At 41.9% G+C, this 26880-nt stretch overlaps 8 protein-coding genes across 8 annotated transcripts; 5 read left to right on the top strand and 3 right to left on the bottom strand.

Annotated features, from left to right (window-relative positions):
- Positions 1 to 1437: 1437 nt before the first annotated feature.
- On the bottom strand, positions 1438 to 2334 carry EAE97_007497 (uncharacterized protein; the record flags this gene model as incomplete). The annotated part of the gene is made up of 3 exons (XM_038878012.1): positions 1438 to 1995; positions 2056 to 2195; positions 2259 to 2334. 3 exons carry the CDS (start codon positions 2332 to 2334, stop codon positions 1438 to 1440), a joined length of 774 nt encoding a protein of 257 aa, XP_038730850.1.
- A 356-nt stretch (positions 2335 to 2690) lies between these two features.
- EAE97_007496 (uncharacterized protein) lies at positions 2691 to 4903 on the top strand (the record flags this gene model as incomplete). Its single annotated transcript, XM_038878011.1, has 2 exons — positions 2691 to 3486; positions 3537 to 4903. The coding sequence occupies 2 exons, from the start codon at positions 2691 to 2693 to the stop codon at positions 4901 to 4903; spliced, it is 2163 nt and encodes a 720-aa protein (XP_038730849.1).
- A 1456-nt stretch (positions 4904 to 6359) lies between these two features.
- On the top strand, positions 6360 to 7986 carry EAE97_007495 (uncharacterized protein). The gene is made up of 3 exons (XM_038878010.1): positions 6360 to 6751; positions 6810 to 7526; positions 7584 to 7986. The coding sequence occupies exons 1-3, from the start codon at positions 6505 to 6507 to the stop codon at positions 7730 to 7732; spliced, it is 1113 nt and encodes a 370-aa protein (XP_038730848.1). The 5' UTR covers positions 6360 to 6504; the 3' UTR covers positions 7733 to 7986.
- Positions 7987 to 9138: 1152 nt separating this feature from the next.
- EAE97_007494 (uncharacterized protein) lies at positions 9139 to 11141 on the top strand (the record flags this gene model as incomplete). Its single annotated transcript, XM_038878009.1, has 4 exons — positions 9139 to 9471; positions 9521 to 9614; positions 9671 to 9870; positions 9925 to 11141. The coding sequence occupies 4 exons, from the start codon at positions 9139 to 9141 to the stop codon at positions 10999 to 11001; spliced, it is 1704 nt and encodes a 567-aa protein (XP_038730847.1). The 3' UTR covers positions 11002 to 11141.
- A 687-nt stretch (positions 11142 to 11828) lies between these two features.
- Positions 11829 to 16023, bottom strand: EAE97_007493 (uncharacterized protein; the record flags this gene model as incomplete). Its single annotated transcript, XM_038878008.1, has 9 exons — positions 11829 to 12552; positions 12607 to 12787; positions 12842 to 13031; positions 13094 to 13471; positions 13522 to 14324; positions 14374 to 14496; positions 14554 to 15114; positions 15175 to 15625; positions 15703 to 16023. The coding sequence occupies 9 exons, from the start codon at positions 16021 to 16023 to the stop codon at positions 11829 to 11831; spliced, it is 3732 nt and encodes a 1243-aa protein (XP_038730846.1).
- Positions 16024 to 20973: 4950 nt separating this feature from the next.
- Positions 20974 to 22127, top strand: EAE97_007492 (uncharacterized protein; the record flags this gene model as incomplete). The annotated part of the gene is made up of 2 exons (XM_038878007.1): positions 20974 to 21382; positions 21432 to 22127. Exons 1-2 carry the CDS (start codon positions 21173 to 21175, stop codon positions 22125 to 22127), a joined length of 906 nt encoding a protein of 301 aa, XP_038730845.1. The 5' UTR covers positions 20974 to 21172.
- A 177-nt stretch (positions 22128 to 22304) lies between these two features.
- EAE97_007491 (uncharacterized protein) lies at positions 22305 to 23012 on the top strand (the record flags this gene model as incomplete). Its single annotated transcript, XM_038878006.1, has 1 exon — positions 22305 to 23012. One exon carries the CDS (start codon positions 22305 to 22307, stop codon positions 23010 to 23012), a length of 708 nt encoding a protein of 235 aa, XP_038730844.1.
- An 828-nt stretch (positions 23013 to 23840) lies between these two features.
- EAE97_007490 (uncharacterized protein) lies at positions 23841 to 25488 on the bottom strand. Its single transcript, XM_038878005.1, has 3 exons — positions 25260 to 25488; positions 24974 to 25210; positions 23841 to 24926 (listed from the first exon to the last, which is right to left on the bottom strand). The coding sequence occupies exons 1-3, from the start codon at positions 25436 to 25438 to the stop codon at positions 23954 to 23956; spliced, it is 1389 nt and encodes a 462-aa protein (XP_038730843.1). The 5' UTR covers positions 25439 to 25488; the 3' UTR covers positions 23841 to 23953.
- Positions 25489 to 26880: the final 1392 nt, after the last annotated feature.

Below are 26880 nucleotides of genomic sequence, written 5' to 3'. Positions count from 1 at the left end.
TGGGTAGAGAAGCAGCCTTATTGAGAAACTTTGGTCATTGGCTACTGCGTAATAAGTCGATATTGGTGCACGATAGATAAGGTATGGCAAAGAATCATGATTTCGAGACAAAATAAATGACAAGGAGGTGCTTCAACAGGGGCATGTTTTTTCTATGGTCCGGGCAGCGGGCTTTTCGGAAGCGGTAGGTCGTATGTTAAGGTTACTTACCTTTCCAAAATGGACCAACTTGAGACCTCCTTTTTCATATATAATTTGGGAATTTTTGATGAAGAAATGTGCTTCTTCTTTATGCAGCAAGAGATGAATCAAATGTTCAAAAGTGGTTGTTATAATCTGATACTTTTCTAAAGTTATCTTGTCATATCGTCTATCGAAGAGAGTACCACGTAGGTACCTGTACACATATCGTTCTTTCATCGTTTCATCTCTTCCGAGGCTCTCTTCCTGTGATATACTTGATATTCTCCATTGATATTGTATGAGGAATTGTCATCAATTCATGCCCATTGAATATCCAAGTCTCCTCCAACTCTAAGATACATGATTGAATACTCGATGTCAGGGACGTATGATTGATTACCGCCCAAGTCACCTCTACTTAACAAGTACTTTACTTCTCATTACGAAACAATGATGTTTTGATGTAATACTGTTTGAATCCCTGCATGGGATCCTGCATAGAATAATGATCCATAAGGACGAATATGATCCACAAAAACATGGCAGAGCGTGCACTTTTTACCGCGAAGTCTTGAATTCCTATCTATATTTAATCTTCTTCAGCTCAGAATGATTAGGTATGTTTGTTGCTTCGAGAATGAATCTCCATGGATGTTCCACACCTACCTAATAAGTGCCTGTGGACCAACACTCGAGTGACCCATCCCTGTGGTTCAATGCAATGATAGGAGGTAGAAAATCGGTACATGAGTGGTACAAGTAACTGCATAGGCTGTGTGTACCTACTACCGAGGAGAGACTAAAGTTTCGAAGGACATAACATGATATCGGGGTTTTCTCACGTTTCTGTTTACGTTTGGATAATTTCAATATTCGTGTAGGCGTCGGATGATAATCGAATATGCCAATGATAAGTGGCTATTCTTCTCTTTGTATGGTAAACTCACCTGATCTTCGAACATGTAGGGTAGCTGAGAACATCAATATCAACATCTTTTAGTCTAGATCTAACATCTTCTTCATATGTTTCCTTACATGAGGCTACTATAAGCATAGGGGTTCCAATTAAGTTCTGAATTTTCTTGGATACTAAAAAGATCCTCTCTCGATCTACATGACCTCAAATAGGAATGTGTAATGTATTCGTGAATGCCAGAATGATACTTTTCCCTGTATATTCCCTTCCCCGAACACCACCGCAACGCCTAGTAAATGAATTTCCATGTCGTAAGTCTAGCCAATGCATTCTAGCTTTTAAAATCTCTCCTTCATTCTGCTAGCAACAGTTCTTAAATTGCCATAAACCTTTCCAGGTGGGCTACCCAAAATCAAACTAACAATTGCCTCTCTCGCAATGTGGATATTCTTGAAGCCTCCCAGAATGTGGATTTTGCTATCTGCAAGAACCACTCTTGTGCGACTCGCATTCTCGATTGCAAATTTGGTCTTTCCATCCTTGCCTGCGATACGGCCAATGGCTCTTCCCAAATGCTCACCTTGCAGTGTCTTTACATCCTTGATCTCAAAAGTTTGAATGTAAAGGTCGTCGAGTCGTAATAACGCGATAGCATCATCAACATCGAATCCCAACGAAAAGGCCTTGACGAAATCTTCACCCTTTTGTAAAGATCCAGTATCGGTAGTATGTTTGGAAGTACGGAGTTCAACGGCTTTATTTTTGATGTTCATGCGGACTTGGAGCTTAAGATGCTCGACGAGAGGAGGGTAGATCTTAGGCCAGGCGGCTTTGAGAGGTGTCATTCGGTGTGGAGGAATTGGAACTTTTCGAGTTTCGACTCGGGTTGCTGGATCCTGTTGTTTTTGTTAGAATCGCATGCGCTTTTTGGCAATTGCATAGATTGAGAGCCGTACAATATTCTTGGCTGGTGCAAATCGAGGTCGTCCTTCTTCATCAATGTGCATCTCGCTATTGTCGGTGGCTGGAGGGAGAATAGTATCTAATTCTGCAGAAGTAACTTCTGGTGCATCTAATAAAAACTCATCATCTTGATCTGGAACGACATTAGCTACTATTCCAACAATGCGCATAGTGACAGCGTCATAAGATTAATTACTTTGATCGGGTGCTGGCACATTAGTAGCTTCAGCAAGCTCTTCCGGTCTCCTCAACAAAGCTGTTGGTGCAGGCATTTTCTCTTTTCGGATTGCGTATGATGGAGTTGAACAGTATCTTCGTGAAGATAATCGTTATGCAGTTGGAATATAAGCCTTCTTTTTTGAATGTCGATTTTAATGTTTCTAGTCAGTCGATCAAATTGGAAAAAAATATTTAGTGGGGATAGGGATGCGATAGAGAATTCACTGATAAGATCACTAGCGTCTTAATTAGTGTCAAAAATTCCAAAAGGCGCATCCGGAAAAGCCCATCGTCATTCATTCTTTCGCGTGCCTTCATTTTTCAGTTTCTGTTCCAAGATTCGAGTGTTGAAGAAGGATTTTACGACTTCAACAGTCTTGTTCCAATCTTTCAGGATGAGCTGGAGGTTATGTCGACAAACATAAAACCTAGGTTATGGTCCCAATTATGGGATCAAGCAAGTTCACTCGCTGCAACAAAGACATGCAAAGGATCTATACGGCCTTTCATCTCTAATTCGATTCTACTAAATACTACTCGTCGCGCATTTTCGCAATCCAAGATCAGGTCCTTCTACAGCTCTTCTCCCAAGACTCAAGTTCGAAGGAGTTTTGCCTATGGTGGGGTCTTCTTCCTTGATTTGAGCTCAGGTACCTGCGCAACACCCTCGATAGCATCATGTACAACCACAGTGGAGAAGACTTTATATTCAGCATCATCATTGCCGAGACGGCCTTTGACAACGTTTCTTCAACAAGAATGGCGACGTGAGATCCATTCAAGTAGTCGGCGAAGGGCAAGAGGTTATGCGAGAAGAAATAAAAGCTCTGCATCAAATTTACAAAATGCTCGGAAGACACCCCAAGAGACCCACAACCCCTCACAGATTACCCCGCCAGTAAAGGAATCGGTCACGGATGCTACTATCCCACACCCTACCTCGAGCAAGTACCATCTTCCTCACATGCCAAAGATGCCCCATCGGCCGACGAGAGAGGAACTACTCGCCGCAGCAACGGGATTTTGGTCTCGATTGAAGGTCCGGTTCAAGTGGTTTACGATTAGAGGCGGGCGACCATGGAATGTTGATGATTGGAGTGCTTTTGTCTCATGGTTTGTCTTAGGAAACATTGCCTGGATCTTCATCGGAACCACAACTTTCTTTTCTCTTGTTATCCTATCTATCAACACTGTTGTCGCTCAAGGTAAGAGCCATAAAAACATAAGAACTCTACAATGACTGACTCTAGCTTAGAAACATTAGCAAGATGGGTGGGTGACTACCTTACGCATTCGGCAGGTATCAAGGTCGTTTTCGAATCTGCCATCGTGCCGCGATGGAAAGATGGAGTAATTACGTTCCGGAATGTGTTTGTCTCAAGGAGACCAGGACAAGGGAAGACCAAGTTTAGCAAGGGCTCATCTTTGAGTGCTGCGGCTGCGGCTGCCTCTCAACGGCAAGTGGATACAGAGGGTAAAAAGGAGGAAGAGGAGGATACAAACTACACCCAGTTTGACGTCACTCTTGATACAGTCAATGTCACTTTATCATTTGTTAAATGGTGGAATGGCAAAGGACTTCTTCGGGACGTAGAAATCAAGGGTGTCCGAGGGGTAATAGACAGAACTTCGGTTCATTGGGGTGATGAATACATCGACCCTAAATCGTTCCGACATGAGCATAACCCCGGCGATTTCGAGATAGATTCTTTCAAATTGGAGGATCTCTTGGTAACCGTGCATCAGCCCAATGGCTTCCGACCCTTTTCTGTCAGCATCTTCTCATGCGATTTGCCCCAGTTACGAAAACAATGGCTATTTTATGATTTCCTTTCGGCGAGCAACATGTCTGGTGCCTTTGACGGATCTCTCTTCACAATTCATCCTCGACAGATCCACGGATTCGCTGGCTCGCACGCTCTTGACTCTTCTGGAAATGACGGGTCAAGCCTTTGGAAAAAGCAAAGTCGTCTCCGCATAGATGGTCTCAAAATCGATCATTTGAATCGAGGAGTGGAAGGGCCGTTTGGCTGGATTCATGAAGGAAATGTTGACATTGTTTCTGATGTCATGCTTCCAACTGAAGCTGATGACAGCATCGCTAAGGTGATGTCTGACTTTTACGACCGCATGGAAGAAGCTGTAACATCCAATCGCTATTTCCACATCCTCGAAAACAATCCACCGAAAGAAGAACCAGACACACCCGCTGAGCCCGATGCTTCGGCCGAGAAACTCTCTCACGATGACAATAAACGCTACATTGTCATGGATCTTCGCATTCATCTTAATGACGTGAAGGCAGCTGTGCCACTCTTCACTCGCGACTTGTCTTACGTTAATCAGGCCCTGATTCGACCAATCGTCGCCTATATCAACGCGAAGAAAACGTTTATACCCATAAATTGTCGAATCGTGAAACGAGCTAGTGATTTCGATGGTAGCTGGACCATCTTCGATAGTGGATTAATGGATGATATGTCTGCAGAGACTTATGAAGCATTTGCGAAAGATGTGGTAGACAGCCAGGCCCGCCTGCGTCGGTTGAAAAAGGTGGGATTTTGGTCCATTTCTATGGCAATTCAGGCAATATTTATGGGCATGGCTGGGAATGTTGCTTGAATTGTCAACCGATTGAACTCATGAATAGGCTTGTTTGAAGCCTGCATGCAAAGCCATGAGACTTTTCTCTTACTATAAGGTATAATGACATTTTTGTATAAAATGGTGTGGCAATGGATGGGCAGTGCATAGCTTTGTTTTGCTTTTATGGTTGAATTGGCATGGCGTTTAGATATCCCCCTCAAAAAACGGATCAGTAGGTGGGAGAACAGGAGTTTTGGATTTGATGCGTACTCGTACACGTCTACACGCGCATCTCTATAGAATAATGAGATGCAAATGGAATGAGATATGTTTCCTAAAGTCAGTCATTACTCCCACCTTCATTCACGTGATGAAAGTTTTAAACGTCCAGTTTTGTAAGGCAGGCTCGTTCACCCCTTTCGTCACTTCGCGCGTGAACTTCGAAGCTTTACCTTTCAATTTGTCACTTTTGTCTCTGAAGTATCTCGATTACATTTGTTTCTCCTGGTTGGATAATGATACCAGTAGCAACTGTTCTGGAGGTTCAGAAGTCAGCAGTTGACCTCGCCTGTTCGTACGGGAAGCCGAATTTGATTATTTCAATCTTTAACAGAATATTCTAACTGATTGGATACAAATCTACAGATTAAACAGATGTGGAGGAAATGATCAAATGATTGGACGCATTATGAATTGGTCGAACTCCGGCGTTCTTTACACCAGTGGGTATACGGATTGACGGAACACTGCAAAAATAAACTTTTGACTATCTTTTGATCTTTTGATATGTCAAATCAATTATTTTAGGAATTGTCATTATTCTTGATTAGAGATGAAACAATCACAATGTGAATTCTGATATCAAACAATGGAAGAATAAATTTATGAAAGATATTGAAAATTGGGAAGTGTTCCGTCAATCCATGCATCTACTGGTGTTCCCCTCCTACGAGTACTGTAGCTCCTTTGTGTAAGCGAAGAGGAGGGTTAGCGAGCACGGAATAATACTTAGACGACGATGATACAAAGTCGTGCAAATTTGTGATTGATAAGCACTGACTTCAAAGAGATATGTTCCTAAATTTTTTAGTTAAGGTGTGAATCGTGATTGATGCAATATCTCATGCCAAGTATCCAATAATATTCGTCTCGAATATGACGCGATTTAGACCCCCCGTCACAGCATCAACCACGCAAAACCCATAGCGGGGTTTACATCCAAACATTCAGTAATATTTCCCCGCGTTCTTATCTAGTAACCCACGCTCTGTATCATATCATTTTGGCATCACGGTACATTTCGATTCACGCATGTAGACATCCGATATGCTTACATTGCACTCCAGTTTAGGTTTGAAAGCACACCACCGACGTACGATTGCTATATTTCGTCATACATCATCTGTATCTCGCCATACTTGCCGTTCTTCCGGACAGTAGAGAACTGTATCATCTGTATATCAAGTCGAAATGGAAATGGCCTTTGCATATCCGAAAGAACACTACATAGACTGAAGAAACCCCTTCTGTAAAAGCATCATGATTTCTAGCTCTCTTTGTTTGAGAACCTCAACATTAATCCTTCATCCTGTTCATCCAGATCCAAGTAACAACACAAAATCTTCAAACGTTATATCATGGCTCCCGCTGCAACAGAAGCCCAATCAGCTCCAGTCGTTAGCCTTAACAAAGGCAACGACAACAACAAGATCAAGACAGATTCCACCAGTCAAGAAAAATGGGTGAATAGCACTGGCGTTCTAGATCAGTTTGAGTCCTTTGATGTTACTCCTGTTATCGGCCGCGAGTTTCCAGATGTCGATTTGGTAGACTGGCTTCAAGCTTCAAATGCCGATGAGCTCTTACGTGAGCTTGCTCTTACTAGTAAGTCCCAATGAAACATAACATTATCGCAAGTCTATGGATGCTAACAATGACTCAGTATCCCAGCGTGGCGTGGTATTCTTCCGCAAACAAGACAACCTCACTGCCGATTTGCAAAAGCAACTCGTGCAACGCATTGGTCTCCTAGCAGGAAAGCCATCCACTTCAGGTCTTCACATTCATCCACTTCTCAATCCAGAGAGAGAAGGATACCGTGTGACAGACCCAGAGATTAGTACCATTGATTCGGTGCTCAACAAGAAACTTTACAGCGACACAAAATTCGACCGAGCAAATGGCCTCCAAAATACTTCCAAATGGCATGCAGATATTTCTTTCGAGCCGAAGCCTGCCGATTATTCTAGTTTGAAATTAGAGATACTCCCAAAAACAGGAGGCGACACATTGTGGGCAAGTGGATATGAAATCTATGATCGAATTTCAAAACCCTACCAAAAGTTCCTCGAGGGTCTGACTGTAACATTCCAACAACCTGGCTTCATTGAAGCTGCTCAAAAGGGTGGATTCGAATTGTACGATAAGCCAAGAGGGGCTCCAGAAAATGTGGGAAAGGAGTTGAAAGCTGTACATCCAGTAGTGAGAACTAACCCAGTCACTGGATGGAAATCTGTTTTTCCAGTTGGAGGTCATGTTAGTCATATCAATGATGTTACCCAATTAGAAAGCGAAGCACTCTTGGGTTGGTTTAAGCGATTGTTGGTGGACAATCATGATTTGCAGGTGCGATTCAAGTGGAAGAACCAGAATGATCTTGGTAAGTTGTTTTTTTGCAGTACCCCGCTGGTCGTTTGTACTAATATTGTAAATGTAGCAATTTGGGATAACCGCTCGGTTTTCCATACGGCCACAGACGATCTTGAAGGACAGGGTGAAAGGTATGGTGTCAGAGCTGTTGGCATTGGAGAAAAGCCATTTTTAGACCCCGAGAGCAGGTCTAGAAGAGATGCCCTAGGCATTTGATGCAAATAGTCGCACGATGGTATAATGAAGAACATGAATAAAATGATCGATATAAACCCTTGTAAGCTGTTATTGGACAAATTGTATCCGCCTATGCCTGTGTCTAGATAGGTAGATATCGTCATGAATGTGGTTATGAACACGGTGAATGAGTCACTTACCGTCTACTCACGAACATCTATAGCGACATATAAAGATAGAACTTATGGCTCATAGCAATTCTTATTTATGAATGTTACAAAAACATGCGTAGCTCATTCAGACTGTACTTTCTTTCCATTCGAGGGTGTTCATCTTGGGACTGGAAGTCGCGAATATGGGCACTGACCAGAAAGTTCTTATTCACGTGATCAAAAGTCAAGGCATTTCTCCACCACGGCTACCATCAAAGCTTCACTCCAACGGATTTTGAATTGACATACATACAGATTATAATGCAAAGACGGTAAGATGGTCGATTTAGGACAGCGAAAGCCAAGCTATTGGCAACATACTATCTACACATTCCACAAATCACGGGAGAAATTTCATCCATTCGTGTAATTGTGTTTTCAATAATCTTTTCTAACAATTGAATCGATTGCGAAACAATTACGAAAGTCTGGGGACAGATGACAACATATGTTCTTGCAGGCATTGCATACCATATGCACACCCAACCACTCTCCCGTTACATCGATTCTCCAACTTTGTAGCTTCCCATGCAGACGGAACATCATATGTGCCCTCAGTACTGATAAGAGTTTCGTGCTTGTAGCCAATGCTTGTGCCTTGTGCTTCCTTCGTCGATAAATGGGTAAACTATTGGGTCGGGCTTTTATGGCGACAAGTGCGCTAGAGATTCTCTCATCGAATATTAACTATGAAGTCTTTCTCTCAAGGGCTTCTATGACTACTTTAGAGCATGCTCCGGAATATACTCTCTTATGGTGGCGTCCGAGAATTTCATGATCTCTACGCAGCATGCGTTTGAGAGTGAAAAGATTCAATGCATTAGCATAATATATGCGCCATCCAAAAGCATGTCATGGGCTTATCTGGTACCAAGACCTAAAAACTTCGTCAGCTTTAACTATTTTCATTTCTCGGGGAAACTCTTACGAAGGAAAGGTAGGTCTCGATCCGTGATTATGGATAATGTCGCTGCATTGTCTTTGCCACAAAGGTTCGACTGCGATGTTACTCCGAGAGACTTTTATTGTGTGATTTCCAGTGGATCTTTCTCAATAAATGTCTGCCCTCGGTAGTCCCGCAAACCTGCAGTGTCTCTTGGCCTTTCGTACCAATCACAATATAGCTGATATATTAGCATGAGCATATCTTTAAATCATCGCGTGGTATAAGTATCTAGTTTTCTACATCCCAATACCGATCAAGTGAGAGATCAAAGTCGCATATATTCGAAGATGTCTAAAGATGCCACTGACAAGACGGAGCCTAAGAGTGGTGCCGCGCGACAACCAGATGACTCGCTTCAGTACGAGGAAGTAACAACTTTTGGCGACCCAGTTCCTGTAAAGAATGCAACATTTGTTTCTACAGACTCCGACTCAGATGAAGATGGATCTATTTTTGCCAAAAATCCTTTTTTAGACCCTGATGTAAGGGAACACTGGACTGGGGTTTACGAAAAATCGCAATATGAATGCCGGCATGCCTTTGACCCCGATTTCACTTGGACGGAAGAGGAAGAACGGCGACTGGTTCGACGGCTAGATTGGCGAGTTTGTCTCTGGGCTGTAAGTTTGAGATCTCGAATCTTTTGGATCACTGTTGACAACATTCCAGTGTATAATGTTCTTCGGCTTGCAAGTCGATCGCGGAAACTTAACACAAGCTGTTGCAGACAATTTGTTGGATGACCTGAAGTTGAGTACAAATGGTACGTTAATTGAAACTCCCTTCTATGGAAAGTGCTCTGAGATTAACGTTACCTAGATTACAACTTTGGCAACCAAATCTTTTTGTTCTCGTTCTTACTAGCCGAGTTACCTTCACAATTGATTTCCAAAAAGATTGGACCCGATAGATGGATTCCGATGCAGATAACTCTCTGGTCGGTAGTTGCTATGTCCCAGTGTGCGCTCAAAGGAAAATCTGGATTCTATGCCACACGAAGTATGTTGGGTCTTCTTGAGGTAGGTCTCGTCGTCAACTCTGAGCTTGACAGTTCTAAACTCACCAATTGATAGGGCGGGTTTATCCCAGATATCGTTTTGTGGCTATCATACTTTTATACATCCAAGGAACTTCCTGTCCGACTCAGTTTCTTCTGGACTACACTCTCCGGAACCACTATCATCACATCGATTCTTGCTTTTGCTCTACTTCATCTACGGGGTGTATCGGGATGGGCAGGATGGCGTTGGCTGTTCCTAATTGAGGGCTTGATCACTTTGCTAGTTGGCCTTGCTTCTTTCTTCATGATGCCAGCGTCTGCAGTCCAAACGAAAACATGGTTTCGTCCAAAAGGCTGGTTTACTGATCGTGAGATATCCATCGTCGTCAATCGAGTTCTCCGAGATGACCCTTCAAAGGGCGATATGCACAACCGACAAGCAATTACACCAAAGAAACTCTGGAACGCAGCAAAGGATTTCGACCTTTGGCCACTGTATGCTATTGGATTGATCGCATATATTCCTCAATCCCCACCTACTTCCTACATTACTCTCACCCTGAAGAACCTGGGTTTCAGCACATTCAACACCAACTTATTGACAATTCCTTATTCAGCCTTCCACATTATCACGCTACTTCTCATCACACAACTATCTGAGCGTGTCAACGAAAGAACTCTGGTCTCCATGATACAACCGCTATGGACCCTCCCATGTATCATCGCGCTTCGCTTTTGGCCAGGTTCAGGTGTCCAGGCTTGGAACACATACGCACTAGTCACAGTGCTTCTCTCATATCCTTATTGCCACGCCATTCTCGTAGCATGGACTTCCAAAAACTCTAACAATGTTGGCACTCGCTCTGTCTCCTCTGCTCTGTACAACATGGCAGTGCAACTGGGAAATATCTGCGCAAACTTTATTTACAGAACTGATGATAAGCCGTTATACCATCGTGGTAATACGCAATTGATCATTATAAATATTGCGGCCATTGCAGTGTTCTTATTTACGAAATTTTACTATATAATGAGGAATAAGCAGAGAGATAAGGTGTGGAATGCCATGACGACTGAGGAACAGCAGGATTACAAGAGGAATACGAAATTAACTGGGAGTTCAAGATTAGATTTCAGATTTGCGCATTAATAGTAGGATATAGCCTTGTTTTGTATTGCGATCGTCGGTAATTACAATTTGCACCCGAGGTATCAACTGATTATATTTCGAGATATGGCCATGTGAATGATTTTAGTTTACTGTCTGTTATTGTTACTTGATTTTATTGCAGCACTAGTGTAGATGCGTATGCATAATCATCTTTGGTTTTCTACTTGTCGTCGCCTCTCATTTCCTGGGGTACGGAGTGGGAAAACACTTGATGACGCGTACTTGAAAGAGTGGAAGAGGAGAAATCACTTCTTACTAGGATAACATGGGTCGGGAAATGTTTGAATCTAACTAAGAAGTGGAAATGAGTGATCAGATCTGGTATTTAAAAAGGAAAAGAGTATGATATCAAAACCTATCATCTTGATGTATAATTTAAACCACACATGCCTTTCTCACATATAGCGTCCTGATAGAGAATTCCTCTCCCACTTTGCTTTACAAAATCTTGGGCTGCATAGGTGTCGTTTACTTGTAACTATTAGGGGCGGAAAGGAAGAGGTTCTGTATACCTAAATTCAGGAAAGGTCAAATAAAATTCGCTTATCTGAATGTAACGAGCGAAGAGGATAAGAGCGACAACATGACATATATATTCCACTATCCTACTCATCAACAATTATCAAGCAAGAATGGTATACGCAGAAAAAACAACAGAACAAACCCTCCCACAACTTCGATGCAAACGTGAATACGAATGCAACGCTCATACATGCAAGTCAAAAAGAAAGACATTTCTGTACAAAACAGACGCTCGCTACCGCGAATTATACATAAATCATAAGTCATAACTCATCAATCATCAATCATAACCCAGCAACACTCATTAAATCCTCCACGCCATCAAAAGGATCATCATCTGCATCCTCCACAACCCCTTTCATTGCTTCTCCTGCGTTTCTCTTGTCTTCTTCGTCTGAATCGTCGTATCCTCCTGCATCGTTGACTGCGTACTGTAATTCTTCGAATCCCATCGGGATACCCTTCCATAAAGCTAGTTGTCGGGCTGTTCGGACGGCATGGCCGATTGCATGGCCGTTGAGCTTGTACTTAGCTAGCGTTGATATGTTTGCGCGAAGCTCAGTGATGTTGATTGTGGAAGGGTTGAAGAGAGATTCCAATGATTCAAGCTGTGTTATATGGGACTCCCATATCTTAGTTCGTTGGCTCAAAGTCAGAGGAGCATAGCGAAGGGAAAGCTGAATGCGTGATTTGAGCGCCTCGTCCACCGTAGAAATGGAAGAACTCGTCAAAATAACAATTCCGTTGTACGATTCAAGTGCCCGTAAAAATACGGAAACTAAAGCGTTGCGACGAAGGTCTCCTAAGGTTCGTTTTTCAACGAACAGCTCGGCTTCTTCGAGGAGTATGACGCATTTCCAAACTCTTCCGAGATAAAAGATCTGTTGGAGTGATCTTTGTAGGGCTTCTGGAGTGGTCGCTATTTCGCTACATGGGGCTATGTAGAGTGGTTTCTCGACTACTTCAGCTACACTTTCCGCTGTCATGGTTTTGCCGGTTCCAGAAGAGCTATTGATGTTTTGTTAGATTAGATTCAGAAGATCTGGGTTATAGATTACTTACCCATGTAATAGTATGACTGAGCCCGTTCCCTTCCTGCCAACGAGGCTAGGACTCTGTTCATCTTTGATTTGATTTGCGACTAAAGCTGTAATGAGAATCTTCATGTCGTTGTCTCCGGCCAATGTTTCAAATGCATCTTTGTTCCATTTAACCGCATACATGCGACTGACTTCGAGATCGACTAACGAATAATATTAGCAAACGGGAAGTGATCAGTGGATCTGATGTTACATACCCCATTTCTTTTCCTGGATATTGAATCCGATAATCGTGTTAGGCAAAAGCAGGGTGAAAACTCCCTCTGGTGGCACGTCGGATGCCATGACCAAGGGACCTAACTCATCACGATTGGGTGCTTTGGCGCCAGCAGATGCTGGGTGTAACTTCTTGTATGTCTTGATATCTATCATGTACCTGGACTGCCCCTGTAAGTGAATTCAAAGTTAGCTAACCTACTCAAATAGCTTTAATTACCGGAATTGCTTACAATGGTTTCTACAGACTCGTCTTCCTCACTATAATATATGTAGCACGGGTTACGGAACTTCCAGAACATTTCTCCTTGTTTCCTAAGCGTTGTGCCAATGGTGGGGTCGGCGTAGCGCATTGGATAAGTACCAAGAGCGGTGATCTTTACAATCTCTTCTGGCGTTTTGAAATCATCAATTGTAATCAGTTCAACATTCTCTTGGAAGTTTCCATCAAATGACCATGAAGATACGAGCAAGGAAGTTGCCAATGTAGCTGGCTCTCCACTCCCATTCGAGCTTCCTGCTACTGGCAGATGAAGCCATGACTTAGTCAAGTAAGCTTTCGTCTTTCCTAGATCATGTTTTTCGGTCCGCAGTATGACGGTATCGGGGCTCTGATAACGATTTTAGTAGGCTTTCAACTTCATTCTAAGTGTTTACTTACGTAAAGATAGCACAAATATGTGCGCGTGATTTTTCCCTGACTTAGAAGCGCATCAACTACAGCATATTCGGGTCCAAAACTTTCGTTGACGTATTCCACAAAAGAATTTACACGAGTCAAAAGCTCGGGTTTCAGTTGACGTCTTCGTTCTTCCAAAGGAGCTCTTTGATGGTAAAACCATGGATATGGTGCCTTAAACTCAGTTCCAACATTAAATGAAGGGTAGTACGAGTTCTCTTGAATATTCTGCCTGGTAAGCCTTTTTAGACCGGCAGATAGCTCACTGCCAATCAAACATACTGACTCGCCTTCAAGGAACTCTGCAAGTTGAGTCTCGTCATTTGAACCAGCTTGTTCCGAGTCTCCAGGTTGTAGTTTTGAGGAATTTTCCGGCTTTATCAAGTTGATCTTGGATTTGCAGCAGGCATAGTCTTTGTACACAATAAACGATAAATTTGTATATTGCTGCGTATGTAGAGCAATATTTCGTACAATCATGCTGCCATGAATATGGCCACTAGCGGGGCCGTCTTTTACGAGCCAAGGAGTATCCAAAAACATATGGGTCTGCCCATGCTGATGGCATTTGACTCGATAAATCGTATGATAAGGTAAGGCTAATTTTTCTTGATTGGCATCCTGAGTGTCGGGCAAAAGCTTGCTCCTGGTCATTTCCAACATTTTGAAAAGGTCTTCGTCGTGGCTATCCAATGGTGCGTTGAATAGCTGGCAAAGCTGCAATTTCCAATCGACGAAATTGTTATGGCGATGAAGGGTAGGCGACGACATCGATCCGTGAATTTCTGGTGATGGTCAGTAGGCATTGGCAAAAATGAACATCAATCTACTCACGTGGTCTACGGTTGTCCATAGCTTGCTCAAACTGGTGTTCAGAACTATACCCTCCTGCATGACCACGAGTGGAATTTCCATGAGATTCTGGAGTGAAATTCGATGGATTAGGAATTGTAGTTGCTAGAACGAGTTAGCATTGCCAATGAAAGATGCCAAAGAAATGAACTCATAACATACGCGGACTGAAATCTCCTTGAGAATTTTGATCATAGCCATAATTCGGGTGGCCCATATCATGTTCGTGACGGGGACCATATGTTTCTTGTCCGTGCCCCCCTCCATGGTGACCTTGTTGGACTGTTGCAATTTGCCCGGCTAGCGCATGACCAAAGGTTTTGGGACTGCTGTGGGTATTATTCTGTGGCGCATATGACATTTGACGGCGACTATTGCTTGACAGACTGTCGGGAGTTGGGTAATTCTTTTGCGGAATCCTATTGTTATGACTCCAAAGTTCTGAGCCATTCGCATGTGAGGGATCATGCCCCTGTTCTATGTTTTGTTGACTGCCATCTTGCCGCGACTGAGAAGAATAAGATACAGGATGAAGTCTAGAAGATTGAGATCCCGACTCCGCTAATTGTAGAGCTGTTGATTCTTGAAGATTCTGGACGATATTGGTGTTATTTCGAGCAGGTTTAGGTGCCGCCCATTGCGTAGGTGCCGCCTGCGGCGATTGGGACTTTTGATGCGGAGGAGATGTGATCTGATTATGTCTGTATCTCTCCGAGAGCTGACCTAAGAGCGCATGAGTTTAGCTTCAAATTCTGGACTCGGGTATCGAGTATCTATACTCACTGTTTACAGATGGTTGCGTTCCAGAATTGGCTGTATTGTTCTCGAACGCCGATCTCTCGGCAGCCTGCTTATTAGCCGATCCCCGGTTTCTATCTGCATATTGCCTGAGATTCGTTGTGTAGTTTGATCGAGTATTATTCGCTTGATAAGGCATGTGTGAATTAGAAAAGATCGGACCAGGACGAAAGTCAGATATTGGAGCTGTTGGAATCGGTGGTGGCGGAGAAGGAGTTATTTGCGTGCTATCGAGCTGTCGTATCGATGGAGAGGGGGATCGAGGGGTATTTTCGGCAGGTGGAGAATCGGAACGATTTCTGGGACGAGTATGGTGCCAGGAATCAGGCCCATCTGTTATTTGACGTGTCTGTGGCAAAGACGGCTGCTGGGCACGATGCAATTGAGCAGCGTAATTTGTATGCTCTATTATAGGGCTTCCAGAGTTCCCCGGCGGCTTTCAAATGATCAGTCTGGGGCTTTACTAGATTGTAAAAGAGGGGATTGAGAAGGCCTCATTTCAGTTAAACTTACTAGATATAGATTGTAGTTGTACTTTTCTGCTAATGTAGCAAGTAACTTTTGTTCATCATCTTCACTTTCTCTACTTATATTTTGTGGCCCGAATTGTGCAACGTTATCGATGACATTCTCATCTGCCTCGTCTGTGACAGTTGCTTGTGCTCGACGATTGCGAATGTATTCTTGAGCCTCGCGTTGTCTATCCATTGCTTTTCCCGATGGACTTGAATCTGGATGGGAAGTGTCGTTCTGCGTTGCAGGTCCTCGATCCATTTCCGAATAATGCTCTGAATCTCTCGCCTTATCAGAGGCAGCCACATCTATGTTCTCCATGTATGGATAATATTACAGCCTTGTTGCTTGGTATCAGAAGAAGTATCCACATGAAAAGGGCCAGTTTTTTTGTATAACTGTTCTGCAGTAGTTTACTATGGGCTGGGAATTAGAAGCACGAATTAGATTTGTCGATGGATGATCACCTGCAAGTCTATTGGTGTCACTATGAAGATGCAGCTGGCGATACAAATAGAAGGGAAATTCTTTCGCAATGGGAAAGAAGAAAATTTCAGAACGAGAAGAAGGGAAGAAAAAAACGAGGCTGTCAATCGAATGTGACGCATTTCGAGACCCATGCCCGCAGATTGCTGCCCTATGCATTGACTTGGTCGGGTCGGGCCCCACACATTACTGAATAAGGTCTATATGCCAACGCACTGAACAGAGAGAAATCCCATCGGAAGTTCTCATACAGCCTACAACAGACTATTGAGAAAGCACATCAGTACCAGATTTGAGATGCGCAGCATGCGTAAAAGGCGGTCAAGAGTAATTAGTTTGTGGTAGCGGGACTGCCAGCCCCAGCGGGGTCTAAAAAGTGGGTTCTTGGAATTGAAATCCATCTCATGTATAAAATATAATAAGAGTGATAATGAAGGAGCACGCAGACTTGTCTGTAACTTTTTGTGCTAGATATATGTTGATATTCAGTATCTGCCACTATAGGCTTGGAGAGATACTATACAAACAGGCCATTCGTTGATACCGTAAAATGAATGCTGACCAAAAATGTAATGCGACATTCCAAGGTTCCTTTAAGCCTGTATCGTGAGCCACTTGGCTTCATTGGTCGAAGAAAAGCTTACATCTGTACGAGTATACCTAACTTATGCAAAGCCATCTTCAGACATGTACCTAGGTAGTATTAAGATCCAATACTATCAATACTTATTACACAAAAATGATTCGAAATAGATAATCATATCTGCTTGGTGGAGCGTTGATGAACATACATACGGAGTAAAAACTTTCATTGTGGGGGGTGTGGCTAGGGTTAATTTTTAGAAGTGGCTGCGCTGCTACCCGTGGACCTCCTAAGCGACGTCTGGACGCCACATTCTTTTAGTTAAGGTTGACAGACGGGAATCCCATGAATGTCCACGGGTAGGTAATGTTGAATGGTTAGTTTAACCACACGATAGGTACTTGATTGAATAACGTCAAGGGAACAAAAGAGAAAATACAATGAGAGCCTTTTTGATAAAGATGTCGAAGTTGATTTAGACGTGCATAAAATTAGTGCCCAGGAAAGATATTTTCTCCATATTCATAACGTGATATCTGTAAGCCGGTTTATATTCGTTAGATTCAAGGACAAAACGACAAAACAGATACATAATGAAACCAATCTGAAGGACCAGGTGAACGATTTCGAAGCAAAAATTGATTCCGGTACGGGGAATTGAACCCCGGTCTCCCGCGACTTGATTGAAGCTCGAAAGCTTCGAATGAGAGGCGGAAATGCTAGCCACTACACCATGCCGGATATTGTGTCTTGTAGATGTGAGTCTGGTGATTAATTAAATCTATATTATTATGTATTGTGTTATAGAGAATCTCTCACCCAATTTCGAGCCAATCACTACATAAGAATTGATTGCTTGTGTTTATTGTTTAGTAATAGTTCTTGAAGGTATCTATATTTAGATTTTTGTTAGTAGGGCGGAGATATGAGGTTAATAGATTAGTCGAATTTTTCAGTAGAAAAAATTCGTTTGAAAGAACTAGTCTGATATTATGGATTCGTAGAAGCAAACCAAGTGATCATATACTTTCTATATTGTGTAATTGTATGTCTATATAGTAGGCTATTTTCGTTATTCTCAAATCTATAAAATCCCTTCTGATTGGCAATAAGTATTGTTGATGTTAGGGCAGAGTTTGTTGTAGTTGGGCAGGGGAAAGCCTACGAAAACTTACGAAAGCTTACGAACCCTTTACAATCTAGTTGACAACCTTGAATGGATTGATAAAACGATTGAGGGATCTCAGAATATGTGATTAATTCTGGGGTAAGCTTTATAATAGTGGTGGGATCAATTGATTGAAGATCAAAGGATCAATTGAGGTGCATTTGTGTGAAAAAGTATAAATGCCTGAGGCATATTTTCCTTGGATGAATTAGAATCTATATATGTTGGATTGACACTCCATGATTAACAATTGATACCGAACTAGACCCTCCGAGGAGAGACTCAAGCAGGGCTCGCGTATGGCCATTGAAGATTGAAGTGTCAATCCAGAGTACAATAATACTGCCCATGACTTGGAATTTACTTCCCGTGGCCATTCCTACAGCTAAATTCAAATTAGCTCTTCATTGGGGCAAGAATAAAAACACAAACAACTTGCCTCGGTCACGCGTTTTGGCTACGAAGGGTATCATGATAGACAGCGAAAGGAAGACCAGGTCACAGCCTGATCTAGCAATCACTTCGTAGGCGTAGATCCTGGAAGGAATTTGAAGGGTAAATGGTATTGTTCCCTACTATGGAAATCTAATAGTTTGAATGTACGAGCCTGTGAGTACAATGTAGATTGGCGGAACCTTAAGTTTACTGGCTAACGTAGGCGAGACCAGCAACCCGACAGCCTAGAGTGCCGTGAAAGGTACAGCTCTTATACCGACATCTAGACCGCTTAGTCCATGACTGATTGGAACATCTGGGGCGTTTGAGATATCGTCACTACTAACGGACCTCCAATCGGGAATAACGGGCTGATATCTTCAGTTTTATGATTACTAGAAGTAAGTGTTTACGACAGACTTACAGCAAAATTCCTATCATTGCCTTGTCAAAATACTCCAGTGTAACACGGGCTCCCGAGGACCATTGAGGAGCGTAACCTTCCACTCCCATAGAACAAGCAACACTCATAGTACATTAGAAATTTCAAGCAAAAAAATATGCAGATTTCAACCTGCTTCCTGGAAGCCGGCAGCCAAAGAGACAGTAGCGAGCAAGACGAGAATAGTTCCAATTATATTGAGCTTCTTCGGGGAACGTTTATAAATTTCATAACCATTACCAGTTGTATAGTTGACTTCGTAATTTTCTGGGATGGGACTAGTTTTATTAGAATAATGGTACTTGGAGAATATACGCCCCCAGTACCTAGTCCTTGAATGAATGAAGTAGGTAGGTACAGTAGATAAAAATCACCGAGGCCAACAGCTCCCTAAAAAAATTAACTCCGTGAAAAAGGTTCTGAAACTAAACGCAACGTTGCAAACAGTGCTTGGAATTCCCTATACGGGGCGAGGGTTGAGCATAACGGAGAGAAGTATTTTTTTCGAATGTCTAATCTTATTACTGTTATATTCAAACTCACCAAATTACTAATAATTCTCTCTCACCACCTAACTAATAATTGCTCATTAAAATCGGATATGTATTGATCCAATGACGGGTTGATAAATGAGTCGATACAGATGTAACCCCCGAAATGCCGCGATTCATGAATTTGCGAACACATACCGACATACGTGATTAACATTCGAGGAACTCAGACGGAAGTTTACGTCTACATCGCTACAGGACTAATTTACTCTCAAATTAAGCACATAGTTGCATTTTCATTATTATTATTATTATTATTATTATTATTATTATTATTATTATTATTATTATTATTATTATTATTATTATTATTATTATTATTATTATTATTATTATTATTATTATTATTATTATTATTATTATTATTATTATTATTATTATTATTATTATTATTATTATTATTATTATTATTATTATTATTATTATTATTATTATTATTATTATTATTATTATTATTATTATTATTATTATTATTATTATTATTATTATTATTATTATTATTATTATTCTTATTATTCTTCTTCTCATTCGTTAATTCATTATGAAATTTAGGGGTTGAGACCAGATCTCCTACAAATATAGATGTTTTCGTTGAAGTTCGGTACTGACAATATCGAGTAATAACTCGGTGAGAATTTTGGAATCCAGTTATTGTATTCTAATATTCTGAGCTGCAGTAAGGAGGCGGACACAAATCGGGCTTATTTGAACGAGTGGAATTGAGAAATGACCAATGTTGTCGGTTGATTTATTGTACTGGATGAAGTGATAATGATTATTTTTGGTATTTTTAATCTTGAGGTGACTAAACTCAGATCATCTATATGTGCTCGCTTCTTCTCATTGACGAGAGAGCAGATTTATATATTCGTAGGGAGACAGGGACTAATACTTATGTGCAAAAGATTAAATTGAGATATAACTCCGAGACCAATTGTAGATCCGCAAGAGGCTCAAGCATATCCAAGTCAAACTCGTCTACTCGCAATCCTGTCCTGCCATATGAATTTGCACACGCGTACTGATCTCATACACATTGCTAGCATCTTGCAACATAATAGATTACGAGTTCTCCAAGCTCCAGTTGTAGGTTCTATAGCACACTTGAACCATGTTTATTCAGCTGCTATGCCCTTCAATGCTGTAAGCTCATCTGGATCCGGATATGATCTGTGCGTTCATCGTCAGATTAGGCGAGTGAGCTAGTAAACAATACCTTTGTTTAATACAATAGTTACTACCTACTAGGTAGGTACGATCTTTCCTAGTAATTATTATTCGTACTCGGGGTCATTATACCTTAAGAGGCAGTAACAAATCACAAATCAGTATCTCTTTGTATTTTAAAGTAGCTGAATTTACTATATATTACAGCTGTAGCTTCTCAATTGCAACAAGAAAGTCTGCACTCTGGATCTGGTTAGTGCCGGCGCGTAGCCATGGCGTAGCAAACGAATTAAGGCACATTACTTATTGATTCTAAAATTACTCACTTCCAATCTAAGAAGATCTCTCATAATCTCCCAAGCTCTATATTATAGCATTCATATTATGTTTATTAGCCTATATGGCTAGATAGTTGACAAATTCTAGTATCGAGGCCATACTTGTGAGACAAATGAAACAAGAATCACCAATATAGAATCACACGGTACACAAGCATCAGAGGGATATATAAAGTCGTTCACAACTTTTATTCCCGATAGCCAAAACGATTCCCTACAGCATCCCACTCATACCACAGTTCTCTATTTCAATACTTAAAGCCCGAGCATCAAAATCTGGACCTTGCCCTCGAAATCATCATGACCTCTCAAAATTTCGACATCATCATCGTGGGAGGCGGCACGGCCGGTTGCATGCTTGCAAACAGGCTCTCGGAGGAGGGGCGTTACCGCATCCTTCTTGTAGAATCTGGAGAAGACCTGACAAGTGACCCTCGAACCAATATCCCATCGTTGGGCCCGCTTCTCATGGCTACAGATGCCAACTGGGGCTTTTCGACTGTTCCTCAGGTAAGAGAGTTTTAAGCAATCTACGCTTGCTTTGCTAATGAATTCAAAGGCCAACATCGGAAACCGCACGAATTCAGCGAGTGCCGGCCGTTTGCTTGGAGAATCAAGCGCTATTAACGGTTTCGCCTTTCTTCCGAACTCTAAATCAAGCGTTGAGGCCTGGGCCAACCTTGGCAATTCAGGCTGGAATTGGGAAGCCTTCTCTAGGTCTATGGATCGATTTACATTAGCCACAGCCACATCCACCACGAATCCCGCTAAAAGCCCTCTCCAGATTACTATCCCAGAAGAGGATACAGAGTGGCCGCGTGTATGGAGGGACACACTTGCTAGGCTTGGTTTCCCGGTTGCTCAGGATGGATTGACTTCTGGCAACATTCTGGGAAGCTTGATGGGGGGAGAAACAATTGGTCTTGACAAGAAGAGAAGCTATTCAGCTGAGGCATACTTGGACGATACAGTTCGGTCAAGAATTAATCTCACCATTTGGACAAAAGCTACTGTCGATCGAATCATCTTCGAAAATTCAGATTCCGATACTCCCATTGCAGTTGGTATTACGGTTCGTGACAGTGGAACTGGGACTTTGAAGTCCGTTTTGGCAAACAAAGAAGTCGTTCTTAGTGGGGGCACAATTAATTCTCCGCGTTTACTTGGATTTTCAGGCGTTGGCAACCCAAATATTCTGGAGCCATTTGGAATTGAAGTCATCGTTAACAATCCCAACGTCGGCGAGCACTTGTAAAATCATCCTCTTGTCACGGTTACCTTCGAAGCACGCGATGAGGATGGTTTTGACACGATCGACCATTTACTGCGCAAAGATAAAGAGGCTATTCCAAAAGTAAAAGCGGAATATGCAAAAGGCCTCGGACCAGGATCCAAGAACAATTTGAATATCCTTGCTCAACTACAACTTGAAATGGATGCCGAGTTAAAGCAAACTTTGGATACCGTGCTGCCGCAGCATTCGAATACGTCGGCATCTCTTATCAAAGCACACGAAACATTCGAAAAATCCGTCCTTGTGTCTCCAAAAGAAGCCTCTGGATGTTACATGATCGTACCCGGTCACATGTGCCTCTCCGGGGCTGGATCCTTTATTCCTCCTGGGCCTGGGACAGAGAAATACTTTACTATGGGCATTCATCTGGCACATCCCTTATCTCGTGGTTCGGTACATATCAAGTCGTCCTCAACGCCACTTTCCTCATCAGACATCTCTATTGATCCAAACTTCTTTTCACATCTCCTTGATGTTGAGATACTTGCCAGACATGTTCAGCTGGCTGAGAAGATTGCCATGACCGAGCCTCTCTCGCATCATTTAAAACCTGACGGAAAACGCAGCCCGAGTATGCCAAAACTTGGAGGATTTGCAGACATTACGATTGCCAAGAACTATGTCTTAGAGAGGGCTGCAGGTGCCCACCACTGGACAGGCTCATGTGCTATGATACCTCGGGAGCTTGGTGGTGTGGTTGATCCACAGCTCCGAGTTTTCGGTTGTGTCAATCTTCGTGTCTGCGATGCAAGTATTATGCCCATCTCACCTCGATCAAATCCTCAAGGCGTTGTTTACGCCATTGCAGAACATGCTGCAGAGATAATTTTATCGACTTTACAGTAATGACTAGAAGGTTGACTGTGCCCCACAATGAAAAGAGACTATCCCACATTTCACTGGCTTCTCACCTTAGTAGATAGTCGTTCACTCTTTTTGACACTAGTATATTTGTCTCATGGAAAGGCTCTAAGCTACTTGAATTCTAGCCCCTTTGTTCCACGACCTTTTCTTTCATAGAGAATGGCCTATATGGACCTAGACAATTCCATATATAGTTAGTTTAGTCATTTAGTCAGTTAGTGAATAAATTGTTTTTTTTAGTGCTAATAATCATCTCTTATAGATCATCTAATATTTAATAAAAGTAATATTTAAACTGAGAACTAGACTTATATCAAATATAATATATACAGACTGAGTTCTAAAACGAAAGAAATTACTTTTTTATATATTAATACCTCAAATATTAAGAGTGATATTCAAAGTCTAGCAATTTATATCGGTTATTTTTTGAGATAATAATATTTTAGTTCGTAAATCAAGTTTTGTATACTCTTTATATTATATAATTATATGTTCCTATAGCTAGGTAGGTCATTTTTGTCATATGTATATTCACAAAACCCCTTCTGATTGGTTACAAGTAATATACAGAACTTTTAATTGATTTGAGCTTGTTTTTCCGGCCAGGTAGGGGAAACTGAGAGAGGAAGCTCACGAAATCATTTCAATCCCGTATAAAATCTTGAATAAATTAATGAAACGATTGGAAAAGAAGTCATCAGATTAAAGCAATTGAAGGCTTTCCAAATATATAATTCTTTCTAGGCTAAGCCCGGTAATAGTGGTAGAATCAATTGATTGAATTGAAAGGATCAATTTAAATACATTTGGAGGTGGATTTGTGAGCAGAGGTAAGAAGCACATTTGCCTTCGACGTTTATCTGGATTAGAATCGATTGGATTTTAAACGTATTCTGCCGAAAGCTTGTACGCACGCTACCTTATTCCATTTTCCCCCTTCTATCTACCAACTTAATAACTTTATTTCCAGAAGAACTTCGTATAAAGTCGTCACGACTGTGAAGATTGGCATGGAAGAGTGACTCATTACTGGCATGGGCACAGAAATGGCCCTTTAAAATCTCCAATATATCTTCATGCGCAATCAAGCCACCCGCCCCTGTTTTTTGCATAAGTCGAATTTCGAGGGTCTCACAATTCGATGGATTGTTTGCCAAGACGATCTGCCACAGCACAATACCCCAAGAAGGATTCGACATCAGCTCTTTCAGCGTGTCAAGCTCGAAATACTCACCCTGCCACTTAAATGAATTCCGTAAATCACGACCATGCAGCCGCAAGACTCGTAGATGCTCTGAATCCTTCCCTAGCTGCAACGAGGTTGATGTCGGAAGGTGATGGATGGATCCAATGTCACCGGTGACATACCTCACGAGTGGATTTCGTAACCGTTGTAGTGAAGTAACGATTAACATGCCGGTCTCTCCTTCAACTATCCTACAAGGACTCTGACGAGTGGACAAATCGAAGTCTAATGGCATAACTTCAACAATCATGTGCCTGGTGTCAAAAATCAGGTCGGCAGTGTCGTCCTTTTGCGGACCAGTCAGATCAAAACATCCTACAGCCCATGGTCCCATCTCAGCGCTAGCAAGCAATGACGAAAAGATGACGGGTAATCCATCGCGACCAAAAACCGATTGAATGTAGGATCTTTGGGTACGGCTCATTGATTCTGACGTGTACAATATCTTGTTGATATGTAAGCAATCGCTCATTTTAGCAGATTCAACCCATGAGGTGAATTGAACGATTCGGCTAGTATCTCCAGTGAGAGCGTTTGCACCGTATTCCTTACAGGCAGCAAGAATCTCTTGCGGCGATGCAAGATGGCCAACAGGCAATACACTTGCTCCAGCATTCTCGACTATTTCAGTAACAAGATCGAGAGCTCTGTAAGTGTTAGAAGTACTGAACTATAATCGGCGGCTCTCTCATACCTGTACATTTTCCCAGATGGGTGCATGGATAGTACACAATCGTTCGCCTTCAATACGTTCATATAACGAAGGAGATTACTGCAGGCTTTTCGCTGCGCGCGATTCTCCACGCTGTCGGTTAAGAATACAAGACATGGAGAACCCCCACCCCCTCCACCTGTCATGCTAATATATGTACTGTGCCGGAAAGTATTGAGAGGGTCGTCGTCTTCGAAAAGCCGCGTAACCTCTTTATATCTGATTATCGTTAGCTTAAGTGATTTACAGGGTAAATTGAAAGAGTCACAAATCTTCCTTGCGAATAATCTGGCATTGCGACAAGAGGGAATGGGCACAGTTTGGCGTAAGTTCGCGACTAGTTATCTCTTCCACCTCTTTAGGACTTAATGGGTACTTATGAGAAGAATAAAACGGATGTTTGCTTGCAACTGCGACTACGTGACCTATCTTGAACGAGCCACCCATTTCGGAGACAAGAGGCGAGCGACACTAAATGCCTCCTTGTATCTTTTGCGCCTACTTTTCGAGAAAACCTCTCGGAACAAGAATGAAGAAGGCACCGCTCTCGTATTAAGTAAAACTCTCACAGTATGAATGCTGAAGATCACGGGAAGAGAACTAAGGTACAAACTATTACATGGTGCATGCATTGGTCGTGTTGTTGCATTTTGTAGATTTAGCGCGTAATGGGTGATTTTATTGAGACCTAAACGTGTCGAGTCTGTGGTTCCCAGCCTACTGCTGGCTCCTGCAAGTGTGCGTGTTCTGTCTATATTTGTTGAGAGATGTAAGTGTTCAGAAATAGCTGGATTATGATTTGGCTAGATACCCTACTATTGGTGGTCGTTATGTAACCCCCTCCAACTTACTTATGATCGGCAGCTCTATATGAAAAAGCCATGGGGTACGAACACTTTTAGCGTGCAGTGATCTACACGGCCCGGGCCGCTACCAATCCTGGTAAGTCTTACAACAATGTCAGTGAATGAGCGAATGCAAGTCTCTAATTATTATCGAAATTGGGAGGAAACAGGGGGAAATTATATATAAATCATCAGGCTTCTATTCATTCATATCATTCATTCATATCATTCATTCATATCATTTATTTATTGAATACTTTATTCAAAATGATATCAAATTATGATAAAACTTTCTTTTTTGATAATATCTATTTGATATAGAATATATTGACTTTAGATCGCAAAACGAAAATACCGGTATAATATCATCGGTTGAGAAATGAAACTGTTTATAGAGTAATTTCAAATATATTCTTGAATGTTCTCATTATATTCGGATGAATATATCAACCTATTAAGATCGGTATACTTTTCATTCTTCCTTTCCAGCTACCGAGAGCCTCGCGCAGACTATGAAGTTTAGGTATATTTATCGTGTCATCCGTACTGAAGTATTATGCTATCCTCTCTTCTCTCAGATCTGCGGCATCGTTGTACACTTTCCCCCGTTTCCAGATCCTATATAGTGTCCCCATTTAGTTACTTATTTGGCACTCTGCTTCGCGCACCTGTCACTCTCGACTACTGGCCTATACCCATTTTAGTCGATTCTTACATCAGATTCTGATCTACCCTGCTTTCAGTTTAGTTGCTTCGAATCTGCTGTCTCTCTTTATTTCGGATCCTACTGCATCAACCCGATTACCGAGATCTCACTTGCACAACCCGACCCAGTCACAATAGAATGATAAATCACTGACGAATTCTTCCTGTTAGAAGACAAAATCTCTGCTTAGCAATCAACTATTCGTACCCCTCACTCTTTACCGAGAGTAACCCTCCCTGATCCGGATAAGTTCAATAGTTTAGTACAGTATTTCGACATCTAGTTATTTATATTAAAGCTGAGCTGATAGTTGATAACCCCTGTATTGACACTATTGC

This window comes from Botrytis byssoidea, assembly GCF_014898295.1.
Source record: "Botrytis byssoidea strain MUCL 94 chromosome Unknown BBYS_015, whole genome shotgun sequence".
Taxonomy (NCBI): domain Eukaryota; kingdom Fungi; phylum Ascomycota; class Leotiomycetes; order Helotiales; family Sclerotiniaceae; genus Botrytis; species Botrytis byssoidea.
This window is presented reverse-complemented; position numbering and strand designations above follow the sequence as displayed.

Coding starts and splice junctions, on each gene's coding strand:
- EAE97_007495 (XM_038878010.1), top strand. CDS start 6,505: ATGGCTCCCGCTGCAACAGAAGCCCAATCAGCTCCAGTCGTTAGCCTT. Junction 6,752..6,809: donor ACGTGAGCTTGCTCTTACTA/GTAAGTCCCAAT, acceptor ACAATGACTCAG/TATCCCAGCGTGGCGTGGTA. Junction 7,527..7,583: donor GAAGAACCAGAATGATCTTG/GTAAGTTGTTTT, acceptor TTGTAAATGTAG/CAATTTGGGATAACCGCTCG.
- EAE97_007490 (XM_038878005.1), bottom strand. CDS start 25,438: ATGGGTGGCTCGTTCAAGATAGGTCACGTAGTCGCAGTTGCAAGCAAA. Junction 25,211..25,259: donor ATTATTCGCAAGGAAGATTT/GTGACTCTTTCA, acceptor AACGATAATCAG/ATATAAAGAGGTTACGCGGC. Junction 24,927..24,973: donor CCATCTGGGAAAATGTACAG/GTATGAGAGAGC, acceptor TAACACTTACAG/AGCTCTCGATCTTGTTACTG.